Source organism: Cavia porcellus, unplaced genomic scaffold (genome assembly GCF_034190915.1).
Source record: "Cavia porcellus strain 051 isolate PalLab524CR breed Dunkin Hartley unplaced genomic scaffold, mCavPor4.1 scaffold_12, whole genome shotgun sequence".
Classification (NCBI taxonomy): Eukaryota; Metazoa; Chordata; class Mammalia; order Rodentia; family Caviidae; genus Cavia; species Cavia porcellus.
The window spans coordinates 48,006,558-48,028,920 of NW_026947495.1; the positions used below are offsets into that span (position 1 = coordinate 48,006,558).

At 37.6% G+C, this 22,363-nt stretch overlaps 1 protein-coding gene across 19 annotated transcripts in view; it reads left to right on the plus strand.

Moving 5' to 3' along the window:
- The window catches only part of Tanc1 (tetratricopeptide repeat, ankyrin repeat and coiled-coil containing 1), a 261,482-nt gene that overhangs the window by 103,004 nt on the left and 136,115 nt on the right, over window positions 1-22,363 (plus strand). For all 19 annotated transcript variants that reach the window (XM_063259632.1, XM_063259630.1, XM_063259643.1 and 16 more), the window contains one exon: window positions 12,144-12,222. In XM_063259632.1, the coding sequence (XP_063115702.1) occupies window positions 12,162-12,222 (61 nt within the window). In that variant the 5' untranslated portion in view covers window positions 12,144-12,161. The remainder of the gene's footprint in view (window positions 1-12,143; window positions 12,223-22,363) is intronic.

The following is a 22,363-nucleotide window of genomic DNA, read 5'->3' on the forward strand; positions in this document are numbered from 1 at the left end:
TTCACTTTGAGGCCAGATGCAGTACAATTTAAAAATTTTAATTTCTTTATAATACCAGACTTCTTTCAGCTGACACTGATTGCCTTTTAACACTTTTTGAAAAATGTCTTCAAGGTCTTTTCTCATACTAACAGCTTATCATTCATGTCATAGCTTCATCTGAGGGGTTCCTTTTCCTGTAGTGATGGTTTATCAGCGCTATGATTACAGTGGTCTTGTGAGCAAGAAATAAAGTTCCCTTCTTAAATTGTAGTACCTCCTGGTGGGAGAGAAAGGATCAAATCCTAGCATGATTATGAGGATTAAATGACTACATTGAGAGCTGAACATAGAGCCTGGGATTTGTGCTGTTGATGGCTGCCCATTAGAATCACAGGATTCTAAGTGCAGAAGTCTCATTATAAAAGTTGGTGAAATAACTTGCCCCAAATCACTTTGTATGTAGCTTGTCTCCTACTTTGTTAGCAAGCTGATTGACACACCTAAAAAGTGGGCCAGTGTAATTTGGGGATGTACCCTGTTGCATCACACATGGAAACTTAAGAAGCAAAAAGGAAGAGATGTCATTCTCAGTGTATAGTAGTTATGGAGCCAAATGCCAACTGGTATTGGGTCTCTCCAGAGAAGCATCTGAGGCCAGGGCCATGTCTTCCACAGTGCTTTGTTGTGGGGGATGAGCTGCATTCCTAAACAGTACAGTGTAACAACTGTTTTTTTCCTTTGGTACTGAGAATTGAACTCAGGATCTTTGTGTGTGTGTGTGTGTGTGTGTGTGTGTGTGTTTCGTTTTTATCGGTACCAGGGATCGAACTCACGACTGCCTGCTTGCAAGGCAGACGCTTATGCCGCTGAGCTAAATCCCCAGCCCCTGAACTCAGGATCTTGCACTTGCCAGGCAGGTGCTTGTGCCACTGAACTATACTCTTGGCAAGACCACATGCAAGATTTCATTTGTTTTTAAACCCCTGGGTTCTCCAGGAGCATTTGGCTTCCTGACCCGTGGAAGTTGGTGAATGGATGGTGCTTTGCAGTCCTCCTTTGGCTGGATCTATGACTGCTATACTTTCACCTCCTTACAAGGTACTTTTTCTCCAAGGCTTGTACTCTGTGCTCTTCTGGACACTTCCTGACCCTCTTCTTTCTATTTGTTGAGGACTTTGGAGCTAGCCATTTAGTGCTTGCACTTTCAAGTCTCAGCTTCACTTTGACCAATCCTATAGTCTTTACCATTGGGTGAGATTGTTCCACATTCAAAATTTAAATTCCTTTAAAAGAACAAGGTTCTCTTCGTTGCCCTTCTTCTTCTTCTTCTTCTTCTTCTTTTTTTTTTTTTTTTTTTTTTTTTTTGTTACCAGGAATCAAATTCACCTTAACTTGCCAGGCAGTTCCTTAGGCCACTGAGCTAAATCCCCAGCCCCCTCATGCATTTGCTCCAAATGTGTTTGCCCTTGTATCTCTTGGAGACAACACAGCTTTTCTCTCTGGCTGTTCTGTTTTCCAGGGCCCTGCTGCCTTCCTGTCAGCCCTGATTCCATAGCACACTCGTGTGCTCCTGTGCTGTGAATTGGCTGTTGCTTGTTAGTCCTCTTCTCTGGATGGTTGTCCCTTGGCGTAGGACTGCACAGTTTTATCACTTGTTCCATTATCTTGTGTGGCATCTGGGTTGGTTCAGTGGAGCTCTTTGGCTGTTCTTTTGTCTTGTGCTTTTCTCCCTTTTCTTTATAGAGCTATTCTGAACCTTTGCTGCACCTCTCTGACCTTACCTTAATTCTTTAGAGAAAAATGGTGGCATGGATTTGTTAATTTTCAGACACAGTCTCAGTGTTGCTCAGTTTAGCCTCAAGGTTGCAGTCTTCTTTCTACTCTAGCCTCCTGAGATTACATGGGCTTTTCTCACTTCTTGCCTAAATTTGCCAACATTGTTGTCTTCCTTCTTTATTATATTGTACTTGACTTTGTTCTTTATTGCTTGGCAAAATAGGTATTTAGGAATATGTATAGGATGAAAAACAAACTGCATCACCAAAGGATCACACTTAAAATGAAGGACAGTTAACAGGAGAAAAGCACAAACTCCATGGTGGTGTGTGTATGTAGACCAGCTGCTTGGGAGGCACAGGCAGGAGAACTTCTTGGGCCCAAGACTTTAAGACCAGCATTGGCAACAAAATAAGACTTGCCCATCTTAAAAAAGAACAACAACAGAAAGAGTGAAACACAACTGATTTTAGTTAAATGTTTATGTGACTCAAGGGCCTTCAGAAATGAAGACCCAAATAGCTAACTGTCTAATTTTATGCTTAGGAACTGTAATTGGACAAAAGGATATGACCTAATGGTGGTAGACTGAGTGGGGAGCCCAGTAAAGCCTATCTGTTCAAATTTTTATTATCTTTATGTTGCATTCCTTTTACTGAGGTATGGGTCAGGACCCCTAGGACCCCGGCTTTTACAATCTATCAGATGAAGCCAATTAGAGAATGTCTTTATAGCCAGGTCCTCCACAAAAAGATTTGAATAATATTTCTAGGTTTTATGACTTGTTTTAGGGAAGAGGGTCTTAGTTCCTGTAAGCCACATTAGGAGTGAAATTCTGGTTTCTGTGACTTGTCTTGGGGGAGAAAGAGAAGCAGGGAGAAAGAGGGCAGAAGGTCTGAGAGGCTTCATTTCTGAGGCCTTCCTTCATTCTCCAGAAGTACTCATTGCCAACCCAACCCCAGCCCAATGCTTACTTCTCACTTGGAAAATCAGATTGTAACCTCATTTCTGCCACTTGCTGGCCTGGAAAGCCAGAGCAAGTTCTTGTGTGGCTCAGGGTTTTGCTTGTTTGTGTTTTGTTTTGTGTGCTGGATATTGAACCTGGGACCTTTGCACTGAGTTCCCAATCCTTTAAAAAGTTATTTTTAAAATTTGAGACAAGGTCTTGCTCAGATGCTAAGTGCTTCTTGTCTCTGCTTCTCAGTGTGCTCAGATTACAAATATGCAGCCCAACTCTAGGCTCAGAGCTTCGCATTTTAAATAAATATTAAAATTACTTGAATTCATTAAAGGATGACTGGTTTGAGATGTAACCATTCCTTTTGAGAAATACAAATGGATTGAGTGTTTGGCAGAGCAAACAATTGATGTCAAAGCGAGAAAACACACTTTTGAAGTGTGAGTGGGGGTAGGGCAGGGTCTGATCATCCAGAGGTCTCCAGTCTGATGGAAGAAGCAGGCATATAAACAATTACAGTGAAGGCAAAATTATTAAGGGTAGATTGTGGTTAGGTTTTAAAGCAGCTTTGTGGAATTTCTTTGCTGTCTGCAGTAGATGTAAATACATATCTGAGTGATACTGAATGGTGGGAATAGTGATAATACTACAGTTGTTTTGCTTTCTAATCAGGCGTGTGCTGATGCTCCGTTTGGGGAGCACCCGGGTAAGCGGGAGTGGAAGGCAGCTGTGGGTGATCAGGGTTTTGTACAGACATTGTACAGGAACATCTGACTTTGTTGGCATAATGCTTATTGTCAGGAATGCTGGAAACCCTCGGTTATTTCTCTAACCGAGCTCTTCTTGGTTTGAGGGAGAATGTATTGATTTCAGATTTTAGCTTTTCTGCTATTGCCTGGATCCCTTTCATATGCATATTTGAAACACTGAACGTCCTATGGTAGGATTGACTGTTGTGTAGAAAAGTACTGTTGCTCACCAGATAATTTTGACCCTAAATTTGGAATTAATAGTTAATACCAGAAGAAATCTTATATTAGTCAGAACCTGTCATGGTTGAGAATTGCCAATGACTTAGATTTTCTTTCTTTCTTTCTTTTTTTTTTTTTTTTTGTCTTTTTCATTTTTATTGGTACCAGGGATTGAACTCACGACTGCCTGCTGAGGCAGGCGCTTATACCACTGAGCTAAATCCCCAGCCCCTTAGATTTTCTTTCTGTGGCAACCCTGCCAGTCATTTACTTAAAAGACTTTTGTTGTATGTGAGATATACACATCAGTGCCATGGGGAATTTGTAGACTTCAACATTTTTACCATGATTTGGATTGGTAATCATACAGCAGTTTAACGTAGGGTATAGAATTAGAGAAAAGCTATCATTTGACTTACCACAGCCTGGAAAGTCTTTATAGAAGAGGCAGTGTTGAAGGTGGGACTGAACAAAGCCCTTCACAAGTATATAAAAAAATGTTTGTTGCACACAGAAGGAAGTAGTTTCTTTTCCTCCAAAAGTGAGATTTCTGCCAATTACTTATCGAAAGTGAGACCTTTCAACAAACTTGCGTATAGTGATTCTGAAGCAAATACTGATACTAGTGTAAAAATGAGATTTTAAAAATAAATTCTATCTTATACAAGATATTGTAAATACAGGTTGAAAATTATTTCAACATTACAGGGAGTTCCTACTTTATTTTGTTTCTTAGGCAGTTGCGTTCAAATTTCATGCCTCAAATTCCTTTAAAAGTTCACATTACAGGGGCTGGCAATATAGCTCAGCAGCACAGTTCCTGTCTGGCAAGCACAAGGTCATGAGTTCGATCCCTGGTACCAAAAAACAAAAAACCAAACCAAACCAAAAAAATAATGCACATTGGTTGTGACTATGCATTTTACCTTGCTTTCAATGAAATGTGGAAGTGTTTTTGCCTAAAACAAAGGTAACTATAAAGAAAGGAACAGTGGAACTGGAAGTAGAGGTTTAGTTGCCTGTGTTGTAGAGAAGAACTTGCAGCTTATTGGTGCCATGTTTTCCAGCTGTGCAAGTAAAGGAAAACCAGACACCAGGTCATACACCTGTCACAGGTGCATTCTGATTGTTTTAATGCCTTCCTGGATGAAACCTCTGAATCCTGGGGAAGTTCCCTTGTTTGTCCCAGTCACATTAGTATGACCCATGTTCTTAAAAAAAAAACAAAAACAAAACTTTTTTAAAAAAAAATAATTTTATTGATACATCTTTGATGTATATAATGATCACATTTGTAATAGGGCATTTGTACTTATACATACTTGTTCTTTCTGATTCTCCTCCTTTCCCTTCAGTCTTTCTTCCCCTCCCCATTTATAAAACTTTGTTTCTGTTTTCCTTTCATTCTTTATATATTATCTCTATTTCCTTCTTGTGTTAACCTCCTTTGTTTCCCTTCCCATTTGAGCATTTTCTTTCTACCTCCCAGTGTCCTCCATTGTGAACCTTATTTTTACCCTTTGCGATTCTCTCACAAGAGAAACAATGTGATATCAAGAGATGTGTGTCTGATTTTTTTTGCATAAAATTACAGTCTCAGGATGCATCCATTTAATCTAAAAATGTCTCAAATTTACCCTACTTTATGGCAGGGTAGTACCCCATTACATATAAAAACCCCATTTTCTTTGTCCATTTATTAATTGATGGGCATATGAGTTGTTTCCAAAATTTAGCTGTTATAAATCATGCTGCTGTAGGTGTGCATATATTGCTGTGGTGTAATGCGCTTAACTCTTTTAAGCGCATTAAGAAAGGGAAAAGCTGGATCAAATAGAACTAGTTCTAGTTTTTTGAGTTATCTTCATATTGATTTCCATAGCTATTATACCAATTTATACTCCAACCAACAGTGGAGAAGGGTTCATTTTTCCCACAGCCCCATTAGCCTTTGTCATTGGTTGATTTCTTGATAACAGCCATTCTTTCTGGAGGAAGATGGAATCTCAGTGTTTTAATTTGCATCTTTCAAATGACCAATGATGTTGAACATTTTTCTCATGTATTTACTTTCTGTTTGTATGTCTTCATCTGAGAAATATCCATTTATCTCAGATCCCCATTTTTAGATTGGATCATTAAATTTGGGAGGGGTTCTTTATATATTTTATATTTTAGTCCTTTGCCTGAGGAATAATTGATGAATTTTTTTTCCCATTCTGTGGGTTGTCTCTCCTCTGTTGGTGGTTTCTTTTTCTGTACAAAAACTTTTTAATATAATGCAATCCTAGTTGTTCATTGGTGGTAATATTTCCTATGGGATTAAAGTTTTGTTTATAGAATCTTTGTCTACACGTGTATTCAAGAGTTTTACTTATTTTGTCCTCCAGCAGATAGGATTTGTCTTTAAAGATTTAGACCTTTGATCTATTTCAATTTTAGTTTATTGCATGATGAGAGATGTGGGTCTAGGTTTAATCTTAGGGATGTGGAAAGTCAGTTTTCCCAGCACCATTTTTTAGAGTGTTATGGCTTGTGTTTAGAGGTCTCCCCCAAAGCCTCATGTAGTCATAGCTGCATCTTCTTGAGAGGTGGCTGGATCTCTAGAGTATGGGATGCTAGAATTGATTCCTGGTGCAGTGCTAGGCTCAAGGACACTAGGATTAAGGGTATAATTGAGACTTGCCCTACTTAGTCTGGATAAAAGAGCCATGTTATTAAAATCACTTGTTGCTTTTGCTATCTTGTGGGCACCATGAACATTTCTTCTCTGTGAAGCCTGCCTTGGAGCCAGCTGATTATGGACTGAAACCTTTACAAACTGTGAGATAAATAAACCTTTCCTGCTTTCCTTTTGGTTGTGTAGTATTTTGTCTCAGCAATGAGAGGGAAGTAGCCAAGAGAAGAGGTATCTTTCTTGCAATGAAGGTGTTTGGCTGCCTTGGAAAAGATAAGGTAGCTGAGTGTGTTTGGAGTTTTGTTGCTTCTATTCTGTCCCACTGATTCTTCTGACCAGGTCTCTTGATTTCCAGGCTTTAAGTGAAAAAGCAAGGGAGAGATTCTGGAATTTCAAGAATTCACCAAGGGTTAAGTTTTTTCCCCCTTCAGCCCCCAGGGGAATCTCTTGAGTATTTGAGATGTGGCTCTTGCTTTCAGGATGCTTCTGTAATGAATGCAGCTGTTTCCCATGAATTGATCTCCTTGTATACTTTTATGGTCTCCAATCTGCTTTGTTTCCTATTTACTTTCTTCTATAGTATTTATCTTGTAGGCTGCTATAACTACTGCCACTGCTGTTTTCTTTCTTTTGCTAAACACCAAATGTTAATAGAAAAGTCCTGAAGGCTGTCATACGAAAGACTTGATTATTACTTAGATGAGTCAAAAACTAGGGTTTAGTGCTGTGGTTGTGATACAGGGAATGAAACTCTCAACCTACTATGTCCAGTATGAGCTTTTGTCATGTAAAATCAAAGAATGTGTTTTAGAAACAATGGAGGTTAAGAGCAGAATATATTGAGAGAAAGAAAGCTTCTGTCTGAGAGAGACAGAAGGGGTCCTGAGCAGGTTGCCAAGGATGCTGTCTTTTTCTAGGCACTTGTATAGAGCAAGATCATGGGGCGAGATGGGTTCAAGGTAGAGGAAAACTGGAAACTCACAAAGCAGATGAGCATAAGGTGGGACATAACTATAGTTAGACAATAAGATTGATAGTTCAGGTAAAATTAATTACATTAGGGACAAATGGGGAAGCTAGTCACATAGAAAGTGGGCATTCTTAGAGACCTCCACTCTTCCCTAGGGGGTTGGAATGGGACTCCTGGCTTCCTCCGGGTAATAGGGAACTATTTAGAATATCAATCCTCAGGATATGGGTGCATTTCTTTGACATTTTGTCTTGAGAGCTAGCCCATAACAGGAGATGCCTGTCTCTCCCAGAGTTTCAAGGTATCTAGGCTTCTGCACTGGTTCCTTTGAGGACCTAGCTCTGTCTCACTGCCTATAATATTTTTAACTAACTCAGCTGTCTATAACAGTTGTATGTGTGCCCACCACATTGGCTTAGAAAACTTTTGGAATGGCTAACGTTGAAAATGGTTTTGATGTCTTCCTTATCTCTGAAAAAATATTTCTTAATACTTACGTACACCATAGCTTCCCTTGATTTCTCTTGTAAAAATTACTACTACAGCTTATTTTGATGAAAGAAGGGAGGAGGCATCTTCAGAGAGTTTAGCTTTGAGGTCAGATGGATGGTTTGATGGGAGGTGCTCCTTTAACTGGAGCACACAATGCAATGCGTGAGACTTTAGGCATTTAGGCCACCTAGCTTGAGTGTTGTAGGTTAATTAAAGTGTAGGGGTGAAGGGGTATTATGAAATGTAGCACCGCCCGTACCAAGTTATCTCAGAGCCTGATGTCACATTGGATTTAACTGAATTTTCTTAAATTCCTTGCGAATGTGAATATATAGGAATGTTTTCTGTCCATTATAAACCACCATAAATGTTGGTTAATTGCGTGATTTGGGAGAAAATTGCACAGGTATGTTCATTGCAGTCTGGTTAAATCTGCTAACATATACTGAGAAGAGAGCGGATACAAAGCCAGTCAGTGCTCTAGAGGCTTCAGTTTGTATCTATTAAAGGATAAACGCCCCCCTTTCCCCTGCTTCAACTTGAAATCATGTAAACAAGCAATAATGGCACTTCAGAAGAGGAAAATTGCAATGCTAATGCTACCCTGTGATTTCAGACAACTTAAGATATTGCCAATGTGACTGAAAACTGAGATTGATGTTCTGTTTGAAATCATCTCATTTTTTCAATACGGGGTGATGATCTTTGTTATTTTTTAGGTGCTAGTATATCATACTGTGCAGAATTCTAACACATGACATGGAGACATTGTGCCTGTCCCCAAAGACTTGATACGCGAAAGGCAAAATACTAGAAGTGGTCATAAGTTTTTGATGGTTGATTTGACTTTTGGAGGTTGTTAAGAGGAAGAATCTATGGCATTTGGGGAACCTCAGATGTTGAATGATAGCAGAAAATAAGAGAATTTGGTAACTTAAGGTCCTTTACCTTTCTAGGGATAATGTTATATATTTACCTCTGACTTTCTTTTAAATGGATGTCATAGGAAATTTTATTTTCTTTTTTTCAGTTATGGTAATGTACAGGTTGGTCTTCCCTCTTGTTGGGACTGTCACATTGCACCCCAAAATGTGACCCTACTAATTGAGAACTGCAGGAGCAAGATCTCTGACCTCTTTTTGCCTTTTCCCTAAAGCATGCTTATAAAGGAGTTTTCAGCTTAACTGCATCTGATAGAAGGGCCTAAATAAAACTTTCATTTCAGACGGGTTGGAAGCCAGGAAGAATCTGAACAGACCTTGAAATGGTCCTCCAGTTTATTAACTTTAATTTGGGTTTTTTGCCTAACAACACTTTCATGAAGTTGTCATTTTTTATCAGTTCTAAGCATAAAAATATAGTTTTACTTAGGTTGGATCTTTATTTCTGAAAGTTCCCATATCACATATATCTTGGTTATATAAACGTATGAAGCTTTTCTCTTCTTACAGAATACTTTGCAATGAGTGACAAAAAGATAATACTCCCCCAATCTCACATATTCTTTTCCTCAAAAGCATGTAATTTATTTTTTCCAGTTCTGGGGATCAGACCCAGGGCCTTGAACAAGCAGATACTCTGCCCCTGTGCTGTAACACCAGTCTCAGATGTTAATGTTATAACAGCTGGTCTCTATTTTTCGAAACATGTATTCTTAAGTATTTGAACCCAATCATATATTTGTTTTTCTTTTTGTCACAGAAGCTTAAGACTTTTTGTTTCTGAAACATAATGTGTTATGAGGCAGACATGGAGGTATTCTATTTAGCCAATTATATCTCTGCCTTTTGTCTGTGGTATAATATTTAACGTAAGGACAACATTTCTTGTGTTTCATCCTGTAACACTTGTCCCTAAATACTTCCTCACCACATGCATTGTTTTCCACTAGCAACTTGATAGCTTCGGGCAGTTTTTTTTTCTGTGTGTTGGTTCCTTATTACTGTGTGTGGAAGGATGGTTTACATCTTTTCCATTTGGTTCTTGTTCATGACTGGTCAGTATTCACCCTTTTAGAGGAAAAATGATAGTCGAAGCTGCTCCTGGAAGAGAAGTGTGTGATGAAGCAGAGAACGTATGAAAGGAATGCCTGATGGCTGACTTCACAGGTCTGCTTCATGGTGGCATTGCCATCGAAGAATTTAGTGTCTTCCTTTTTGGTCCTCAGACTGAGGACAGTAGCTTGCTCCTCCCAAAGTCTTTCATGGGTAGCATTTGACCGGTTAACAGAGGTCACGTGATAAAGGTCATCAGTCAGAGCAGCAGCTTTGTGGACATGATGCGGCCTGAACTGATTTGAGACACAGGTAAATACAGGATTCTTCAGGAGTCATTTTGGCATGTGCGGCAGGGTTTTTGATGGCCTGGCTTTATCAGTATTATTTTTTATTCTTTGGTTTTTTGAGACAAGAGTCTAATAATGTATCCCAGACTATCCCTGAGCTATATCCCCAGCCCAGCTGTCCATATTTTTAATCTTACAGTCTTTGTTCAATTACAAACCTGGGATATTGTTGATGATTGATTTAAATAAAATGTTGAAGCCTTTTAGGCATCTGTTTATTTAATTTTACATACCCTTTTTTCATTGAGTAGCATTTTGTATTGCTTCCTTTAGGCATGACTGTTAGGAGCATTTTGTGTGTCCGAAGATCTTCCCCCATGGAAACCCTGTTCTAGATTGTGCTCTGTATTACTTTTGGCCTTTTGGCTAAGATCAAGTGTAGATTGTGCTGTCTTCCGGAGCATTGGCCCTGTAAGTAAAACCTGTCTTTTCACCAGGGGCTATTCAAGTAGTATTTTAAAAACAATTAAGACTCTCAGCCACTTTCCTTTTGTGTGCAACAACCTGCTTGTAAAATAATTTAACTCTAATAACCACTATGACTTTCTGAAATTCTAAGAGAATTTCCCCTCTTAACATCTTGTTTTGTTTGTCTAAAGCTTTCATTGAGCTGAGAGGAGAGGCCAGTCAGTTGGCAGAACAGAGTAAGTGCGGCTAGTCCTTGCTGAGATTCTGCAGATTGGGATTCTGGCCTTGTTGTTAATTAGCTGAGTGACCCCTGGGCAAGTCAGCCTCTCAGGTCTCTGCTTCTTCATCAGTAAAACAGAAGACTTGGAAAAATAAATCAGATGTAGACACTGTGATAAGAAAGGTTATCCTGAACACCAAGGTTGTGGAATTTGTGAATGGCAGCACATTGGGCTCTGTACTTTCTTGATATGTCCCCACAAAAGCTCTGCTTTGCTCTAGGGGTTGAAAGGTAGTGTAGGGTGTTACATTAAAGTGATCATATTCTCCTGGCTGGTTTGGGAGCTGTCTTCTCCCTAGCAATTTCTCCCTCACACTCCCTCCCCTCATCTCTTTTTTGTCTGTCCAGGAGCAGCCTTTTATTGTCCTCAAGTACATCAGCAAAAGCACGATGGGTAACAGCACTTTAGGATTTGCGAGTGCTTGGGTTTTCCAGCCATCATCTGAATTAGTCAGTGTGGTAGGGAGAGCTAAAGGACACTAGCTTCATGATGAAATTATTCCTTACCTCTCTTACCTTAGAAATGGTTTCTTGTTTCATTTTAGGCTTCAGTCATTGTGGTGTTTTCATAAATTCAGTACCACTCTACTTAAAAAGACAGCTCATTGTTGTTTTTGTTTTTGTTTTTTTAAGAGTCAGCATGAAGCAGCAGATCTACTCTACTCACCTCTCTTCTCCACTCCAAAGTCATCACTTTATATACTAAAAACACACAGGAGTGTGTGTAGTTTAATCGGGTCACCTGATGTGTTCCCTCTGTGTTTATTTTGCAAATGCTTTTTAGGAGTGTTCCATTCTGATAACCTTCTGAAATGTTTTTCTTGTAAGTATATAATTGATAGCACCTGTAAAACATTACCTTTAACTGTGTAGCTTCTTTCTTAACCATTATCATTTTGATTTGATGTTTTACTATTTTCTTCCTTTTGATGAACTAGGGTTGGAGGATTGTATTACCATGCCAAATATTTTACAGCAGTGTGCCAGGGGTTGGCTTCCTGTCCTTAATTAGATGTGGAACGCTGTGCATATACTGTTGTGTTTTTTGTATCTTTTATGTAAGACAGTAAACTTCAGAGCATTTCATTAAAAGTTATAAAACATTCTCTGTGTCTTTAACATTTAATTTCCCACTGTAGTTTATGAATAGGAAATTACTGCAAAACTCAAGGTCCCTTTACATTGTCAAGCATTTGTTTGCATGCAAGTTACCTCTTAGGTCAAAATGCAGTTGTATTCCAAGACTTTCAATCTTTATTCTTTTCTTTCTCCTTTCTTTATTTAGAGACAAAAGAGTGTCAAAATGTTAAAGGCTGTGCTGAAGAAGAGCCGAGAAGGAGGAAAAGGAAGCAAGAAGGAAGCAGGTATGTGTATAAGAATGAGTTGAACAAGCATGGTGGGCATCCCGTGGCAAGGTTTCACTTGCTGCAGGCCAGCATTGCTTTGGGAATGGGTCAGGGAGTATTTGAACAATAACATGTGCAAGGCTGTGAGAAACTCTGTGTGTTTCTATGCTTTTTTATAGAAGAGACTTTGAAAATTGAGTTTGGATTATGAGCCAAATCCTTCCCTAGAAGAGTTTGAAAGTTCATAATTTTAACAGGTTGTTCAGAACTGGAGGCCTTCAAAGTTAAAAACCTTGTGGGGTAACAGGTGTGTTCAGGAATTTGATTTCTAGAAAGCCCCTTCCTTATCCGACATGGAATTGGATTTTATATGTTTGACCAACTGCTGGCTGACTAGTCCTCATCTTTTTTTTGGTGTCAAATTTTACTCCTAACAGGTGTAGCCTCCCTTAATGCCAGAGGGCTAGTTTTCATTATGAGGAGAGCTGCTTAGTTTGGCTTGGGTTTCATTCCTGACTGTAACATTCTTGTGCATATGTGATTATTGGGACCTCTATTAGCATTACATTCTCTGTGATAACCTCCTCTCAGTTACTCTGGTGACCACTTAGTGTTAAACCCTGTTAGGATAGCTACAAAAACAATGTGTTGTCTCCTTGTATTACACAATAAAAATCTAATAGCAGAAATTCACTACCTTAAAATGTTGCATTTCACTCTTTAAACTCATGTAGTGCTGATGGAGAACAGCCCTTTTCCATTACTATGTGTCAGTAACATTTCATTTGAAATATAAGTAACGATACTTATTACTGAAACATCACCAAATTTTAGTGAACTCTTCAATTCAAAAGGATCTGTATTGTGTTCTAAGAATATTGTTAATATTTGTTGTCTCTATACTTTTATAAGACTTTTAAATGTTTTGGTTATATGGATCCTAGACAGAATTAGTGTATTACTATTTATCCCTTGAGCCTACTCTGCAAAATGGCAAATATACCTTAAAAGTAGTGCCTTTATTGTAAGATTTCTGTTAAAATTCCATTATAAGAGCTCATTAATGCTTGGGTAAGAACATACAAAGAATAGAAGAAACCAGATTTTAATGATACAAACAGAGAACTACAGTTAGCTCATAATCTCAGAGAATCAACCCTTAGTTTTGAATAATTAATTATAATTGTTACTATGGAGAAATTTTAGTTCACATCATTTCTGTCTGGGGTACATTCATGTCCTACTGGGTCAAGGCCAAAATGTCTATCTCATTAGTTCTCTGAAAGCTGTTAATTTTTGTTTTAAGTTTTGGCTTAAATGACACCAGTTCTAGAACTTTTTTCTTACTTTAGAAACCTTTGTAATTTCCAGCATAGAGTTTGGTGCTAAGCTGTCTGTTGGGCTGGAGCTGCCATCCAGTAGTTTTTTTCTTTGGGCCAGGGTCTATAAGCTAAAACTCCCTAAACAGTAACAGAGTCTTTCAAAATAGACCTGCCATCCTTTTTGACTATCATCAAGACCATGGGAAATAACAGTATTAATGACTTTTAGCATCTGTCTTTTCAGACGGGCCAGACAGTGAACACAGTTTGTCTTTGAAACTTTTCCAGTTTCAGAGCCTGTGACTTGGGGTTTGTGTCTTCCTTTGGTCTTTCAGAGTAACTACTGTTTTTTTCTGAATCCTGCCTTTATAATAATTCCCACACCATAGCTTTCTTACTAACATAAAATGAAAAAGCAATGGGAACATTTCTCATAGAGCATGTATATGATATGTGCCTGTTTGCTCTTAACTAAAATCTGGTTTTGTTAGGCTGAGAACAAAGCAAATGGAATTTCAAATCGTGATGAAGTTATGTCACAGGATGATTAGGGAAAAAATACTTGGAATTTGACCATTCGGGTGTTGAGTTCTGTGCCAGTTCTCATTATAAAAGTAAATCATAGCGAAGTTTCTCTATAAATTAAAGCTGGCTTATATACTGAGACTGCTCTGAAACTTAGGTAATAATTTCTCCTTCAATATGGAAAAATTTTGCTTTCCTGTTTCCAATTAAAACCAGTCTTTACTGCAAGGATAAAAGAAAATTCTGAAGTGTTTGAGAAATTTAGGAAATATTTAGTTCTAAAAACATTGAATTCAGCTTTTCATATCCTTTGTAAATTTTCACTGACAGTATTTTAGTATGTATACTTTTATGTTGAATTTACTTTGAGAATTTGGAAAAAAAACACAATCATTGATTTGTATTGAGTATTCTTCAAAAGAAGCCAAATAGTTTTCAAAACTATTGATGAGTTGCTACTCTTTTAGCTCCTATGCTTAAAAGAATATGTCCCATGTACCTGCTTTAATTTACTGACAGAATTTTAGCAGGTGTTGAAATTCAAGTATGCATAAGGATATGTATTGAAAACTATTGACTGAACTCTAAACATAGCAAGATTCTTGTTTATGATTATACTTTTTGCCTAGGAAGTGCTTGTAACTGGGCTCAAAACATGTTTTGCAGACTACAGAGGCATGCTGGAGAAAACAGCATTGAAAACCTTAAAAATCTCCTTTTTGGGAAGACTGCCCACTATTCTGTCAGTGTAAATGAGCCCTGTATTTCTCTTGACCGTGAGTTAGGCAGAAGAGAGCAAAGATACACTGTTAAGCTCAATGAGGGGAAGGTCAGAAAAGGCTATCTATTTTTTTTCTTTCCTTGATTTTTACGCTAGGACCTTTTTTATGCTAGGATCTAAAACTAACACGAGACACTATCTTTCTTGGAAGCTATCCACAGAGGTCTACAACATTCTGCCACGTTTCTTTATTATAACTGACCTTTCTTTTGATGTTATGCTTTTTAAATTATTAAACTAAAAATTAAATAATTGCTGCATTCTAAAGTTGAGCATATCTGATATCTTGACCTACAGAGTAGATACAGGAGCATCATAGTAAGCCAGTATCTTTTTTGTATAGTATAATGTTCTGAAACTGAACAGGAAAAAGTCCCATCCTAGAATAGCAACAAAAACTTTAAATAAACACCTCAAGAAGAAATATATAAGCTTTGTATTAAAACAAATGACAAAACTTTATCAAAGGACTTAAAGGGATAACCTGAATAAATTAGAAATACAATATTTGAGTTGATAGATTCATTATTTTAGTATATATTTTTTATAGGTGCTTTAAACAATTTATTTAACTGAAACAGACTTTGATTTATTTAACTGAAGTGACTTGCATTTATTTTGATACATCTTTTTCCTCTGGAGATTTACAGGATCTTCAGGCCAATAAAAATATTTCATAAACAATTGGCCATTTGGGTATACCCCTACACAATACCTCAGCAATATCTTTCAGCCACAAACACTGAAGAATTCAGACCTGACACAATTAACTAGATAGAGTGAAAATCTACTCCAAATATTTGCTTCTGATGTAAGGGAACCACATACCTGTTCAGTTAAGAAAACTATTCTTACAACACGGGTTGATTTTTTACTTTTAAGAACACTTAACTGCCAGTTAGATAATATCCCCAGTTTATGCTATGAATTCATAGGGAACAGGTTCCAGCAACTCACACTCCTTCCCATTGATTCTCACAAAGTGTACTTCTCTGTGCAGGGCTGGCTGGTGCTTCAATGAAACCCAGGAACCTTTCCCTTTGACTTCCCTTTTCTGATCATACTCCTTGACATATTTCAGGAAACTATCACAACTCTTTAGTGTTTAATATGTTCAGTATACACATTAATCCTCTTGGCAAATATCTCGCCCTCTGCTTGCTTGTTTACAACAGTGCCAACCGCATGCTGGGCAACATTGTAGACTCTTCCAGTTTTGCCATGGTAACATTTGTGTGACACTCCTTTTGTATGGTACCCATTCCCTTGATATCTGCAGTGTCACCCTTTTTGTAGATTCACATGTATGTGGCCAAAGGAACAATCTCATTTTTCTAAAAGGCTTAGAAACATGTTCTGGGTTCCCCTTATCTGTCCCTTTGTGTTCATCATTTTGGCCAATTACTGGAAGATGGTGATTTCAGCCAAAAGGTTATTGTTATTTATTTATTTATTTATTTATTTTGGTCTTTTTCATTTTTATCGGTACTGGGGATCGAACTCACGACCACCTGCTTGCAAGCAGGTGCTTATGCCGCTGAGCTAAATCCCCAGCCCCAAAAGGTTATTATTTTAAACTGACTAGTTCTTCCAAAATTTTCTGTGTATTTAATTTAAACTTTAATGCAATCCTAATGTGTTATTTTTGTTGGTTTTTAAAAGAGTAGTTTTAAGTTTATAGCAAAATTGATTAGAAGATACAGAGATTTGCTTCTACACATTCTTTGCCTTTAGGTTTATCAACAACCCCGACTGGGAATGTGGCACTTATGACAACTGATGCACCTAAATCAACATACCATAATATTAGGGTTTGCTCTTATCTTTGTACTTTATATGAGTTTGGCCAAATATATGGTGATCTGTATACTCACTTGTGGTATCACACAGTGTGCAAAATCTGAAAATGGGGGGCAGGTGTATGGAGGTGGCCGAGCCTTGTTCACATGGCTGGACTCTAGCTGGAAGAGAGACAGGGAGCATGTACATGCAAATTTCTTTGCATCTGTAGGGCAAGGTGGGCTTTCTCTCTGCTAGCATGTGTGTCACAGTTCCTCTGCCTCAGCTACAGACACCAGATAGGTTCTCTCCACTTCAAAATGAACAAAGCACAGAAACCTAGTACAGGTCATGGTGACAGCTACTACTTCCTTCTTTAAAAAAAAAAGCTACTACCGCATAGTAAATGGCTTAACTTAGTTTTAAATTTTTTCCTCTTGCCTTCAAGAAACAAAATATGATTTTATCTAAAGTCTATGTATAATCTGAACGAACAGTAGATAGTGTTTCTGTTTTTTCTTTAAACCCTGGAAATTTTGGCGTCACTTTAGAAGTTTTAGACAGGTAACACATCTTGCCATCTATAGATAGGCTGGTTCCTCTCTCTCTCTCTCTCTCTCTCTCCTCTCTCTCTCTGTGCCAAATAATAACTATTTATTAGTCTTTTCCTTTCCACTCAGTTGTTTGTGTTCATTTTAAGCTGATATGTGTGTATCTTAGTTTGAAACAACTTATTAAAAACATTTGGCCTTTTACCTTTCTAGCGTTAAAGCCCAGGTGGTTGGCTAAATGCCCTTGTAATAGTGTTAATTAAGGCACTGGGTAGTCTCAGCCTGTGTGCACTGAATTAATCAGTTGGCTTTGCATCTAATTCTTCACTTTGAATTTGAAGTAAAAGGAAGCTGTTGTCTCTAAAGTTTAAAAGCCATTGCTGTGATTGTTAAACTTGGTGTTTTAAGCCATTCCAGGGTAGAGTCTGGCTTTTAGTGGTACCTTCTAAAAATGCCTCTGCACAAATGATGCTTTGTTTTATCCAGAAAATATGAAGCTGCTTTTGATTATTCTGTGCTGCATTGCCCATTTTCTGTGGTTATGGACTATTATTTAGGAATTCAGTGCAGTGACTGTCTTGCTGAGCTGTGGATATTTGGTATCTTCTTGTTAACAGACTCCAAAAATGTTTCGTAAGCAACAAAATAAGAAGGAAAAATTCATTCTAAAGATAATGTATTTTTTTTTAAACCAAGGCATTTAAACAAACTGTAAAATATTAGGACATAATTTAAACGTAGAATAAAACCAAGCTGGTTAGTGAAAGCAGGAATGCTGTTTTGTTCCTTGTGGTTTAATTGGTCCCTTTGTTAGTTTTTTTCTTCATTGTCCCTCATTTATGTTGCAAAGTCTGGAAAAAGCCTAGATTTTGCAATCAGAAGATTCAAAATCTTAGCTTAATCATTTTCTTGGTAACCTGGACAATTCTTTTTTTTTCTTTCTCTACTGAGCTACATTCCAGCTCCCTTTATTTTTTAAAACAGGGTTGTGCTAAGTTCCAGGTTGGCCTGCCTGCAGTTCTGCTTCAGCCTCCTAGAGTGCTATGATGACAAGTGTGTACTCCCACCCCACTGTGGTCCTGGGGATCCAACCCCTGTCAGCTGGCATGTGCTAGGCAAGCACTATATCACCGGCTCTCCACCAAAGCACCCTACAGGGATGTCGGTCAAGGTTAAAAGAACTTTTCTGCAGAAGTGTGTAAGCTGGTGCATAGCTTCTGCTAGATAGTGCAATCTTCCTGCTTCAGCTGTCCAAGTAACTAGGATTATAGATTTGTACCACTGTGTCCAGCTACATTTTTCCTTTGAGAAAACCGTGTGATACCTTAAAGAACAAATAAAACTCCTTTACAATTTTATTTCTTACTGGATAAAAGAGAACATTTCAAGAAGAAGTTAACAGCAATGTTTTAGAAGTTTCCATGACTTCCTTCTATGACTTCCTACTCCCAAGTACTCCATCTCCTTTTGGGAATGCAGAGGTGTCTACCATCTTTATCTTTTCCTTCAGAACAAAATGAGACAAGCACTAAATCATTTACTATATGATGATTTATACTTAGAAAAAAATTAACCTTTCTACCTCTATTGCATTTTTTCTTTTTACTTGTGACCTTAAACTGAAAGTCTTCTTTTCTTGATCAAGGGATTTCAGGACCCAGTAAGCAATCTGAGAATAGATTTCTCTTTTTCTCTTTTGTTTGCCTATCCTTCCCTCCCTCCTTCCCTCCCTCTCTGTTTTTCTCTCTGTATCTGTGTGTCTGTGTCTCTCTATCTGTCTCTGTCTCTGTCTCTCTCACTGGGGCTTGAACTTGGCATATTAGGCAAGCATTCTTCAACTAAGCTATATCCTCATCTTCAAAAATAGGTTTCGCAGTTTATAAAATTTCATCTCAACATGCCTTTCATTAATGAAGTGTTTATATTTGGAAGGGCCATGCCCTATCTCTTCTTTGTAGCTATCTTGTATATTTTAAGGAGATACAAAGGATAAAAGGCTTAGAGAAGGAAAAGAGTGAATATTGAGTCTTTGTCAGTGTCAGGCCCTTGAGCATGCTGGGCCACACTGACTTTTTGTGGTGAACTTCCTATATGCAGTGAGGAGCAACTGGAGAGAGCTCTGGAGCTGGCGGAAGGGGCGGTCAGTCATCCTGCACCTTTTACTTTTTATGGTCAGTAAGACCCACAGCAAGACAGACCTTATTGGAATCTTAAGAGTATGGCAGAACTCTCAACACCTTTCCTTGGACCTCTTTTTGTATATGTGTGTGTGTAAACACAAGAGGAAAATTATACATATGGAATTCAGAGTCCTTTATGAAATCTAATTTTATTTCACAAATAATTTTTTCCACTTGAGGTGTTTTTCCTTTTTATTATTTTGAGATCTTTACTTAGACTTTGTTTTCAGAGAGCTTCTATGACCTCAAAACCTTTGCTGGAAACCAGGTAAAATTAAGGCTTCTCACTCCTTGCTTGTCATTTCCTAAGTGACTTACTGATGCCCAGAAGGGTTACTGTGGTCTAGTCAGATGTGACACAGATGTGACAGCCCAGGTGTGCACAGACAGTGGCTGCACATAGAACTGCCACCTGGTGAGAGTGATTTTAGGATGTTACCTAAAACTGTTGTGTTAAATTGTTCTGATCACATCCTATTTTATTGATTATAAAACACACCATTATTTATGTACTGCTAGAGAAAAAAAAGCTGTTAAACTGCCACTATGCTTTACCACTTAGAATGCTCACTAAATTTTTTTTCATATTCCTGTATGGTAGTTAGAGTAAACATTAGCCTTTGAATCAATGGCTCTTACGGAATTTGCTCTTTGTAGAAAATTTGGAAAACACTAATAAGAATAAAGAAAAAGAAACCCAAAATATTTTGTGTCATATTTTGTCCTTTCAAGAAAACAGCTTTTACCAGTTGTTTTCTAGAAATGTTGTATTGATTGCCACTTGTATAAGTAATGTAAGCGTGCTGTTTGCATAATTTTTACCGTTACGGGGAATGTTGTGGATTTTAATAGCCTTTGCTAATTTTATAGGTTAAAACATGTATTTCAGTGTTCCAGGGTAGCTTTTTTTTTGGCAGGGGGCGGGGGTGGTGGTGGTGACCAGGGCTCAAACTCAGGACCTTGTACTTCTCAGGCAGCTAAATCCCTGGCCCAAAGTTAGCATTTTTTGAAATTGGTAGGTTTCTTATGTACTTAGTGCTCATTAATGTGTTGTGTTCAATGATTAAATATCTTTTTCTTGCTTGTTATATTTTTCTATTGGCATTGAAAGAGGCTTGTCTGTCTGGTTCTTTGCTTTTCCTAGGATGGTCCCTGATTGGTAGTTTATTTAAGGGGCAAAGTTTTGCTCTGTTGCTCAGATTGGCCCTAAACGGGGCCTCACATATTCCTGATACGGTTTTCTGAATAGCTGGGACTAGAGGCGTGCACCACCATGCTCGCCATGGGACTTTCTTAGAAAGTCATTCAGGAAGTTATAACTGATGTCACTCATCATGAAACTACTGTATTTGGTAGGTAGAAGTGTTTCAATTCATTGTTAAAATTTCATACTCACACTGAGGCTAATGGTCTTTGTGAAGTGGTTAGCTGATCTTCAAGAAATTTTTAGAGAAGACAAAATAAAAAGTATCTAAATGAGTCATCAGATAACCGCAGTTCTTGGTAGCATTCTGCTTGCGTGCCCAGCCAAGAAAGTGCCTCTACCTGTCTAGATGTGCCAGAACCTTGACACCTGGCAAGTTCTGAACCGTAGGCAGGGTTAGTTCCAGCAATATGTCATTGCCACACAGCCATATTCGTGATTGCAAACTTTTGTCCATGGCTGCAAATCCTTGGATTAAGACAAGTAGGGGTCCTTTTTACAAAAAATGATAAAAGTAGTTTTAGATCAGGAGAAACCCTAAAATTTAAGTTCAGTGTTTTTAGTTTTATGAGGGGAAAAAAGCATGAAGCAACTATCAAAACTCATATAGCTAGTTAATGATGAGATGAAAGTATAGTTTTGGACTCCCATTTAGTTGTTTCTATTATATTTCTGCCTGGCGTCCTTCATTTTTATCTCTTGCATTGAGTAACTATAAAGGAAATCACATCTTTTTAGATCTCTCCGACATAGAAGAAAGTAGATTTATCTAATAATTTCTTTCATCAGGCATTTTTATTTTAACTATTCTCTTAAATTTTTTTCCTAAAGGATTATTTCCAAGACATTTACATGGTTTTAATCTACACTCAGAGTCACTGGCTAATATCTTTATTTCCTTTTCTGTACTTTTTCCTTTAGATTTAAAAAAATTGTGTTTGCAATATGTAGTGATTACATCAATTGTAGGGAGTTTGTATATGTACTTTTTTCTATATTTTTAAGCTAAGTTTTGCTTGTTAGCCATATGATTATTATAAACCTGTCGTATTAGGAAATAATTTGGTTTTGTAAAGTCTTTCAAATTCTGTAACAGTTAAATAACAAAAACTATAGAAGAATGTACATCTATCTTTTCCTCTTTTGCTTCCCTTTTCAGTTCCTTAAAGCAATTAATGATAACTTTCTGTTACACGCTCTTTCTAGGTATTTTGTATGCATATGCACGCATATTTATATAAATATAAATCCTTAAGCACCACATGGACTTTAAAATGTGATTTACTTGCAAGCAGGCAGTCGTGAGTTTGATCCCCGGTACCGATAAAAAGGAAAAAGACAAAAAAAAAGTGATTTACATAATATATTTTTAGGTTTTTTTTCATATTAATACATACCAATATATAAGCTTTTAAAAAGTTGCTTAGAGGGGCTGGGGATTTAGCTCAGCGGCATAAGCACCTGCCTTGTAAGCAGGCGGTCGTGAGTTCAATCCCCAGCACCGATAAAAAGTTAAAAAAAAAAAAAAGTTGCTTAGTATAATATCGGGCAAATATACCATGACATTTCTTTTTAAATTTTTAAATTTTTATTTATCTTATTTTATAAAGAGAAAAAGAACAGACAAATCAAGAAGAAAACAAATAAAAGCAAAATGACAAAGAACAATAATAGCTCTATAGGTTTTTAAAACAAGATGATAGGAATTTAACAATGGTTGTTATATTGCATGTTGTTATCTTCAGAATAGTTGCCCAGGCTATCAGATATAGGAATAAAACAAAACAGTAAAACGGAACAAAATGTTGGATTTCAGA